A 10957-nucleotide genomic window follows, 5' to 3' on the forward strand; every position below is an offset into this window, starting at 1 on the left:
TAAAAAACTTCTTCTGTAATAGTTGCCCTTTGTCTAGGACACTGTTTTTATTCTTTTTATATCAAAAAGGGAGTATGGGATAAAGGAGAAAGGGGGTTATTATTACATTATACTGATCAATCTCCCCTTTTTTTGTTGATGCTTCTAATTCCTGCCTCACCAGCCAGGGTGGGTTGTAATCACCAACGCACTGGGCTTTATTCAAGAAGGAAAGCATATTTCAATTTCAGAATTAGGCACCTCTCCAATTTTTTTTTAAGTATGCTAAGCATGGAGAGAAAACGAAGTGAGGGTGGTATTTTGATAACTTGTAGACTTCTTTTTAATTTTAGGGTAAAATTGAACTGTGTGCCAGGTTTCACACTGATGGGGAATTTTTTACTGCAGAGTTAAACTCCTGACTATAGACTTTTATGATGGAAACACGTGGCACCCATCTTCCACGTCTGAAGGCATAACTAGTGATTCATTCAACCCCTGTTCTTAACCTCTTCAGTGTGGTAAGCAAATCACACTGGCTAAGAAAACTGCAGTGGCCCTGCAGGTTTCTCTACAGTACATGCAAATTCCTCCCATTAGTTTCATTGTAATATTGATGAATGCAGATTGACTATATGACTGAATGTTCTGACTGGAAAATTAGATGCAGAGTCTCCATTGTGACTTATGTTCAGGAGTTTATAATTTAGAGATAGATAAGGCGTATTCATTTGGAGAATTAGATTTTTTTTAAAATTTGGGCATCTAAACCTTTAATTTGCTAGTTTTGATGTTATAAACATGCTTTTACTAAAGAATCCAGAATTACTAAATTTCTTGTTCTTATTTACTGCCTCCATTGGGTAATTGCATATTATCTCTGTTACACTGGGAAATTGAGAGACAGACATCATTTGGGTCATCCAAGAAGTCTTAGAACCAGGACTGTTAACTGTCTTATTATTAGTCATGTCTTACTCTGAACTAGGCTGTTTAGACAGATAGCAAGGTTCTTAGAACCAACCTGTGGACATGCACGACCTCTTAAAAACAAGTTGTTCCTTATCCCTTCACCTCCACTTCTAAAGAGAAAAATAGGTGGGGTGTTGGTGGATTGTGGTAATTTACTTTTTAATTGGTAGTAGCTAGAAGACCTATGTGGAATGTAAATCGTCTTAACCAAAAGTTTTCAGTCCCTGTTAATAAAGTTTAGATCTACACTTAACTTTTGGCACTTTGACAGAGACGTTATATGCTGGGGAGAAGGAAGTAAAGAAAGCTGCTCACTTTATTAATGTAAGATGTAGGGAGGATGGGAAGAAATCAGCCTGTCCCTCTGACGTCTTCCAAATCTTTTCTGTTAGGTTTGTCAGCTGCTGCCGGAATTGGTGTTGATGACCTTCGTCGCTTATGCATACTCAGGATGAGTTTTGTGAAAGGCTGGGGACCGGATTACCCAAGACAGAGCATCAAAGAAACACCTTGCTGGATTGAGATTCACTTACACCGGGCCCTCCAGCTCCTAGATGAAGTACTTCACACCATGCCTATTGCCGACCCACAACCTTTAGACTGAGGTCTTTTTACTCTTGGGGCCCTTAACGTTATCAGGATGGTGGACTATAAAATACAATCCTGTTTATAATCTGAAGATATATTTCACTTTTGTTCTGCTTTATCTTTTCATAAAGGGTTGAAAAATGTGTTTGCTGCCTTGCTCCTAGCAGACAGAAACTGGATTAAAACAATTTTTTTTTTCCTATTTAGAACTTTTCAGGCATGGCTCAGAGCTTGAAGATCAGGAAAACACATTCTTATTAAATCTTCACCAGTTATGTATGAAGGAATCATTCCAGTGCTGGAAAATTTAGCCCTTTAAAATGTCTTAGAGCATTTTATATGCAGAACCTCAATATGTATGTTATTCTACACGATAAATTCAATATTGCTGATTTTAAAGGCAGAGAAGTTCTCAAAGTTAATTCACCTATGTTATTTTGTGTGCAAGTTGTTATTGTTGACCATAATTTACTCCAAAATACTGTGCCATGTGGGTGAGTTAATTTTACCAAGAGCAACTTTACTGTGTTTAAAAAATAAGATAGTAATGTATTCTAACCTTTTATCCAAAATATTTTTTTGCAAGTTAAACTAGTGAAGATGATTTCAATTCAGATTGTCTTGCAACTTCAATTTTATTTTTGCCAAGGCAAAACACTAATCTGTGTATATATTGAGAATTCCTTAAAATTACCAGACAAAGAAATATCATTTAAAAATTACATTTGTTATCCCTGTTGGATAACTATTTATCAAGAAGTAAACTTTTGCCCTGTTAAACAGTTAGATGTATTCTTCTATATTTCTAGGCACAAGGTTGGTTACTATGAAGCCTAGAAAAGGAATTTCTTTCCTTCATTAATTCATAGGGAAAGGTTTTGTATTTTTAAAAACACTAAAAGCAGTGTCACTCCACCTAATATCTCACTGTTCTGCAAAGGTGGCAATGCTTAAACTAAATAATGAGTGTTTTGGAAACTGCTAAATTCTATGTTAAATACTATGCAGAATAATGGAAACATTACAGTTCCTAATAGATAGTTTGGATATTTTTGTACTTGATTTGATGTGTGCTTTTTTTTTCGTATGCTGTTTAAATCATGTATGTTATGACATTGTTTAAAATTCAGTTTTTGTATCTTGGGGCAAGACTGCAAACTTTTTTATACCTTTTGGTTATTCTAAGCCCTTTGCCATCAATGATCATATCAGTTGGCAGTGACTTTGTATAGAGAATTTAAGTAGAAAAGTTGCAAATGTATTGACTGTACCACAGACACAATATGTATGCTTTTTACTTAGCTAGTAGCATAAATAAAACCGAATCTCAACATACAAAGTTGAATTCTAGGTTTGATTTTTAAGTTTTTTTTTTCTTTTGCACTTTTGAGTCCAACCTCAGTGGCGAGACACCTTCTACTAAATGACAGGCAACAGCCAGTACTATTGGGCAGCTTTGGTTTTTCCCTCATGCTCTACCAGGACTTCCCCATGGACATTATGTATCCAGTGTAAAGTTGGTTGTTTTTTGAACTTTTATTTTACTGTAGCAAAATAGGACTGATTGTCTACAAGATAAATAGGTTGTCTACAGGATAGATAGTGTGAAATAAAATCAAGGATTATCTTTTGGATACTTTTACTTTTTGCTTGGAGGGCCTTTTTAAGCGTAATAAAATTCTTGAAGGTGTGTTACAAGTTTGAGGTATGAGAAACACTTATGCATGATAGTCATCCTTATAGCGACTTAAATGACCAAGTCTTCTACTTCCTTGCTTAGAAGGTCTTCTTAATAAGACCATCTTAGAAACCACTAAGTTTGCTTATTGCTGTGATTTAAACATAGATCTTGATCCAAGCTACATGTCTTTTGTTTAAAAATAACTTCTCTACCAACTCATTTGTACTCTTGAGTACTTACAGATACTTTTGTTAGAGACCCAGTTTTTTGTACAAGTTTTGTGATTTAAGTTTTATTGGCAGATTTTAAAAAAGATGCATTCTCTAGAAATTATTGACCTTAGGTCCAATTTACGGTGAGTGAAAAATAGAAGTGAGAGGAGAGAGTTCTAGAATACAGATTTTTAAAATCCAGATTATTTGATTAGAACCATAAGCATGCTATAATACAATCCATTGCTCCTTTTCTACTTTAAGGAAGATTTTCATGTTTAATCATCTGCGGAAGATATGTGGAAGATATTTGCTAAGAAGTCTCTCTTGGAGGCCAAGCCACTTGTCTTGGTTTCTTTCTGCTAAGAGCCATAAAAGTACTGCAAGTACAAAGAAATACTTCTAGTTAGTAATTGCTTTATATTTGTACCTAGCTTCAGTCACATGCTTTGGAGAAAACATCTAGTCTGTTATGATCAGTTATTCCTGAGAGTTGTTAAATAGTATTTCCATTTCTTAGAGGTGGTCATCTTTGATGAGTAAGACTAAAGAATCACTAGGTTTAAGATTTTATGGCTACTTTAAGGGATAGAATAGTTTCCACAGTTCTTGGAATCTGATTATTATGAGGATACGGTTGTGGGTGGGTTTTCTCTAGCTTGTTCATATCTCAAAGACTCTCAAAATGTTGAATTTGAGTGAAAGCTGAGTGAGAGATGAACCAAGTACATACATTTATAATCCACTGAGGCCCATTTCACTTTTGTCCAGTGCCTTTCAGTGCGTTATCAAAGGGAATCCTTAATAGTGTTGCCTTTATTTTCCAGGGAGTAGATTTCTTTTGTGGGATATAGTCTATCTCATTTTTTATAGTATATTACCCCTGGTATACAAAGATAATGATAATAAATCACTGCCATATAACCTTGTTTTTCCAGAGCATGGCTCATTTGTATTGACCTAACCGTTGCCTATCCCATTCCTCCTATAAACGTTGTAGGTTTACAGATTGGGTGGTCTGGCCTAAGGATAACCATATTTGAAACATTTAAGTAAACTGAACACATATTAGCTGTGTAGTATTTCAAAGTTAAAAATCCATTTTTGTGAGGAAGAGTGTGGTGTAAAGGGGGGTAGTATTTGTAATAGAAATTTTGAAGGCAAAATAAAATGTCCTGTCTTCCAGATGGTAAATATCTTATTTTAAACATTTATTGCAGTTATCTTTTTGACCATGCCCATCTGGAGAAGGGAAATTTTACACTTTCCCATGGTGCTCTGTAAGTATCTGTGGAGGTTAAAGAATATACGGTGAAATATTTCTACTCCTGGTTTAGTGGTAACTGGTTAATGGTTGGTTACTCACCAGCTGCTATGCAAAGTCAGATTAGTTCAGAACCTTTTTGAGAGCCTTTTGGAAGAAGCAGTTTTATTCTGAGTAGGGCAGAATCCTTTTTGTTGATAGTTTCTATAGTTTGCTCTGAATTCAGCATTGTCATTTTACTGGCATTTTCTTTAACGATAGCAGATTGGGAAAATGGTAAATTTTAGGTCACTGAGGTAAAATGAATATATGAAAGCAGTTGCCTCTAAAGTCACTTAACAACTCTTTTGTAGATGGGGCTTGGCTAAGACTAGCAGATAATAGCATGAAGGAATGCTTTTTTTTCTAAAAGTAGAACCTATCTTGTTGCAGATAACTATCTGTAAATAATTGCCTAAATCCTCCTTTGCTAGATTGTAGAAAATAGGCTATGAGAATCTTTTGTGCAAGCCTTCCCATTTTTTTCTGACAGCTAGATAATTTCTTTTCTCCTAAGATACATCAGGAAGGATGTAAAAAGTGAGTGGCCTTATTCATGGCAGCATCCTCCAGCCCAGCCTTGTCTCTAGCACTTGTCCCAGTGCTGCTAGGTTTTTTATCTGGTATCACTGTGGAATGGAATTTTCCACGTAATCCAAACTTGCCTTATTGAAGCAGTAAAACTTTTTTACTTTAGCCATTCTTTTGATGGAGTTATTTTATATGTATATGAGAGAACATACTGGATATAACATTTCTTTTTGTGCCTGTCTTTGTAGACTTCAGGGACTGCTAAGACAGGCAGGACTGTTTTGCCTTTGCTGAATGGTCGCAGAGTGCTAGGGTTTTAAATGTTTAGTTTTTTTTAAGCCCCCCCCCATCTTCTCCCTTTCTGACAGCAACCACTTCCTGTGTACCCCCCCTTAGTAGTTTCTTCTTCCCTTTCTGATTGATTTTTCTGACTGCTTGGGCAAAGAAACCAGATGACCAAGCTTGTTAGAATTTTCTTTAAAACACAAGGACAAACTGGGACAGGACCCAAGAAACTTTCCTATGAAGTACTGAGGACTTCAGTGCTTTGGCATTGGACATCAGTTGGACTGCTTGGAGTGCTTCCTGATTCTTGCTGAGTTTCAGGTAGCTGAGGTAGAGAGAAGTGAGGCATATTATTTTCCACCTTTGAAAGATTTTGAAAGGTTTTGTTGCTTCCACTCAAATGCTGCTCATACAAAAACTGGGGTTATAAGGGTTCCTAACTTAGCATCAGTAGCCAGAGGCAATACTCTTGCCTAGAGGACACCAACAAAAAAACAAACCACCACCAACAGCAACAAACAAAAACAAACCTTGGAAAATGAGAGGGTCGTTTTTGTTTTTGTTTTGTTTCGGTGTCCCATTTGAACCCTATCTTCTGGCCTTCCTCTTCTACAGATATTTTTGACTATAGGTGCCTTTATGAGAATTGAGGGTCTGATATTTTTCCCCCAGGAGTAGCTTAAAGTAATTGCTGATGTTTTCAGGGATCTTAACATCAGACTTGAATGAACAAATGAACTTTTTTCCCTTTTTTTTTTAATGTAGGAAGGACTGAGGAGAAAACTCTGGTGAAGACAATCATTTCTCTCTATTGATAGGTATCGTTTTCACAGTTTATTTAAGATGCTTTCTCAGTAGGTCCCAGAGCCGGTGGTGTTGTTCATCCTGAAGCTAGTGGCTCTGGGCTGGGGCAAGACAGCCGTGCGCTCTAGTTCGTGCTCTGCTGCCAATTGGATGTACGACCTTGGGCAAGTCGTCTACCTTCTTGGGCCTCAGTGGCCTCGTCTGTAAAATGAGGGAGTTGGACCGGCTGAGTTCTTCCAGCTCTGAAATTTAAGTGACCTTGCCTGCCTTGCAGCAGCTTTTGATTCCTTTCTCACCTTTGCTCTGCTGTTTGAGGGGGCTTTTTACTTATTTCCATGTTATTCACATGAGACTAGGCTTGATATTTTATTACTATTCTCCTATGGACAAGAAGTTACATAATATGTCCTTAAGACTTAAATTCAACCAAAGGCCTAGCACCACCTTGGGGGCTGCAATAAATACTTAACAAAAAAAAAAAAAAAAAAAAAAACGAGAGGGGGAAAAGCCTTCATTTTATTTTCCCATCATCTCTATTCAAGATTTATTAAGGCCTTTTTTGAGTCATGACGTTCTGCCCTTTGGGTTGGTATGTGTGTGACACTGTCCTCTTAAGTGCTGTGTGCTAATTTTTTTCCAACTAAAACAGATTGAAAACTTACTGTAAATGCCTGATGATATTAGGGGTCATTACTTTGGGTCTTTGATTTCTTAACTCTTCTATGCTCAAAACAGGGAAATTCGTCTGAACTGCATCAACTAAAATGGTTTCTACGACTCAAGAAAACAATACCAGTGGATGATTATTCACTTTATTCTTGGCTCTTTTTGGGTCTGTTTTGATTAGAAGACTTTTGGCTGGAGCATTCCTTTCAGAGTTCTCTTCCAGCCTATCCTGGGATGAGTATAATCAATGAACTTGGTTTTCTCAAGGACCTTGAGAGCCTTCCTTGGGGATGGGTTGAGGGTGGGGGGTTGGGGAGTCCTGGTAGAGGCCAGCTCTGTGGTAGCTGGAGACGAAGGGATGAGACCAACTGCTGTTGCTATGGCTGCTTGTCATTGATAGAAGGACTCATGGGCTTGGATAAAAGGCTAAACCTAGAATCGGCAAACTTACTCCAAGTATTGGGTTCTGGCCAATGCCTTCGACATGTGATTTAAGGGAAAAGTGTGAATGCTTATAGATGATAAAAACCTGATGGGCTGCAGAACCATTTGGAGGAGGTGACTGGGGGTTGGGGACAGATTTGGTGGTCGTATCTCCCAACTGTCTCCTCCCCTGAAGTCAGAGGAATGCAGCTATGCCAAAATCCAGAGAAGAGCCACATTTAGCTTCTGCTTTTTGGAAAACTGGTTAGCTAAAGCTCTGGTAGTTCCTCTGTGGCTTTCTGTGTACTTTTGCCTGGTTGAAGTCTGTGGCTAAAAAACAGTTGAACCTTTCCTGAGAACTCTGTAACAAAGTATGTTTTTGATTAAAAGAGAAAGCCAATTAAATCATTATGTGCTCATTCTTTTTCTTAAGCTTGTGGATGTTTTGGATCTGGAAAGAATTTCTGATCACTTAGAGAATTCTCAAGCTTGAGGACAACATTTTCTGTCATTGCTTTGTGACCATTGAAATGGGAAATACAGCATTTCAAATATGATCATGGAAGAACAGTCTCCATTCTCTTCTTGTTTCTAAAAGGAGAAGGTAGAGTGATGGTGGTTGGAGAAAAGGTGGGTGCTAGGGAATTATGAGAACCAAGATGCTTAAAGGAAAAACATAAATTGGAAATTGGAGAGATTGTCGTTGCTTATCTAAGGGTTAAGGAAAGCTATTTCCCCCCGTAGCTGCCTCTTCTATGAAATGAGGGTCACTGGGGCGGGGACAGGTAACATGACTCTATGGCAATGGCTTGTAAAAAGCATGACCAAATCAATATTTTCTTTCTTATTTTGCTGACGTGAGTTCCAGATATGTTTATCAGGCCAACCAAGAACCAAGAGCCTCATTCTCACCCGACCTAAAGTTCACAGTATTTTAGGCTAGAACTTGAAGAGAGTGGTAGATTGGCATTGTGTTGAGGAAAAAACATTCCTGTGTGGAGCACCTCAGGATAAAGGGCAGTTGTATGTATTTTTCATCTCTCTCTGCCCTCTGCTCTTGACCTAGATTCTTTGTGCTCTATTCCATCTCCTGCCTCATCACAACTCCCACAAATGGCAACCTCAAAAGTTAGGACATTCCCAACACCCCTTCAGACCCTTCCCACCTCCATCTTCTCACTGTGGTAAATTGCAGTGCCCTTTCCCCTCAGCCCTTTCTGTTCTAAAAGAATAATTCTTTTAGTTCTGGCCCTACTTTGGGGGTGGCATCTACTTCTATATTTTGATGTAGTCCTCTTGGGCCACCACTTGGTCTCAGACAGATAGACAGGATGGGTTTAGGGAAACCAGAGAATTTGACACCAGCAGAATTGCATGGTTCAAAAGCCAGTTCTCTAAATGGAAAAGAAATGATAAAGAAGAAAAGTTGGAACATCAGGAAGAAATTAAAAATATGGGTAGCAAAAATATGGGTAAATACAATAGGCTTTCTCATCTTGAGTTTTCTAAATTATGTTTGATAGTTGAAGCAAAAATTATAACACTGTTTAAGGTGATTCTAAATGTATATAGAAGAATATTTAAAACTACTGAAAAAGCTACACAAAGAGATATACTCAGAAATACTATAAATAAATCAAAATGGAATTCTAAAAAATGTTTAAGTAACTCACAATGAGGCAGGGAAAAAAAACAAGCAAAAAAACAGAACAAAGAGAAAGTAAAAAATAAAATGGCAGGCTTAAGCTCTTAACATATTGATAATTACATTAAATATAAATGGTCTAAATGTACCAATTAAAAGACAGATATTGGCAGAATGGATTAAGGAACATGACCCAAATATACACTGTCTACAAGAAACTCATTCAAACATAATAATATAGGGAAGCTGAAACAAAAAGTATGGAAAAATATGTATCAGGTAAACCTTAATTGAAGAAAAGCAGGAGTGGCTATGTTAATCTCAGATAAAGTAGATTTCAGAGCAAAGAAAAATACCAGAGACAGAGAGGGACATTATATGACAAAAAGGTCAATCCATCAAGAAGACGTAGTACAAGGCATACCTTGGAGATATTGCACGTTTGATTCCAGACTGCTGCTATAAAGCAAATATCATAAGGCAAGTCACATGAATTTTTTTGGTTTCCCTATTTACACTATACTGTAGTCTTTGTGCAATAACGTTATGTCTAAAAAACAATGTACATGCCTTAGTTAAAAAATATGGCTAAAAAATGCTAACTATCATCTGAGCCTTAAGCAAGTTGTAATCTTTTTGCTGGCAGAGAGTCTTGTAAAAAAAACTCAATAACTGCAAAGCGCGATAAAGTGAAGCGCAATAAAACAATGTCTGCCTGTAATCCTAAATGTGCATACACCAAACAACAGAGCAAAATGTGGGAAGCAAAAAATATTAGAATTGAATGGAGAAATAAATCCACAATTGCAGTTGAGGACTTCAACAACACCTTTTAAAACGATAGAACAACTAAACATAAAATTATCAAGCATATAGAACTGAACAACACCGTCAACCAATATGACCTAGTTGATTGACATTTATAGAGCAAGCCATACAACAGCAGCAAAATACACATGCTTTTCAAGTGCAAACACAACATATACCAATTAGACCATATCCTCAAACTCCAAATCTCCAATCCTCCAAAACTCAACAAATTTAAAAGAATTGAAGTCATATAGAGTATTCTCCAACTGCAATGGAATCCAACTAGTGATCAATGATAGAAAGATAACAGGAATATCTCCAAACACTTAGAAACTAAACATCATACTTCTAAGTAATCCATGGTCAAAGAGGAAATCTCAAGGGAAACTTTTGAAAAAGACACTGAACTGAATGAGAAATGAAAATAAAACATACTAATATTTGTGGGATACAGCTAAAGCAAAGGGAAATTTGTAGCACTAAATACAAATATTAGAGAAGAAAAATCTCAATACTGTAAGCTTCAATTTCAAACACCTTGAAAAACACAAAGCAAACAGAAGGAAAGAAAGTTGGAGCAAAAATCAATAAAATTGAAACAGAAAAACAGTGGAGAAAATCAATGAAAGAGCTGATTCTTTGGAAGGATCACTAAAATCGACAAACCTCTACCAAGATGGACAAAAAAAGAGAATACACATATTACCAATATTGGGAACAAAATGGGATATCACTGCATACTGTAGACATCAAAAGGATAATGAGGGCCGGCTCTGTGGCTTGGCGGTTGAGTGCGCGCGCTCTGATGCTGGCGGCCCGGGTTCGGATCCCGGGAGCGCCCGGAGGCACCACTTCTCCCTCCAACGCGAGGCCGAGTCCCGCGTACAGCAACTAGAAGGATGTGAACCTATGACATACAACTATCTACTGGGGCTTTGGGGGGAAAAAGCTGAATAAATAAAATCTTAAAAAAAAAAGGATAATGAGTGAATGCTACAAGCAACTTTACACACGTAAATTTGACAGCTTAGATTAAATTGACTAATTTGTTGAAAAAT

The 10957-nt window shown here is 37.2% G+C and overlaps 1 protein-coding gene across 2 annotated transcripts in view; it reads left to right on the forward strand.

Moving 5' to 3' along the window:
* SMAD4 (SMAD family member 4) overlaps positions 1-7865 on the forward strand; it is a 61078-nt gene extending 53213 nt beyond the window's left edge. For both annotated transcript variants that reach the window (XM_087439247.1, XM_087439248.1), the window contains one exon: positions 1344-7865. In XM_087439247.1, the coding sequence (XP_087295373.1) occupies positions 1344-1555 (212 nt within the window). In that variant the 3' untranslated portion in view covers positions 1556-7865. The remainder of the gene's footprint in view (positions 1-1343) is intronic.
* Positions 7866-10957: the final 3092 nt, after the last annotated feature.

This window comes from Ceratotherium simum, chromosome 14 (assembly GCF_057802395.1).
Source record: "Ceratotherium simum simum isolate JZ-2026a chromosome 14, ASM5780239v1, whole genome shotgun sequence".
Taxonomy (NCBI): Eukaryota; Metazoa; Chordata; class Mammalia; order Perissodactyla; family Rhinocerotidae; genus Ceratotherium; species Ceratotherium simum.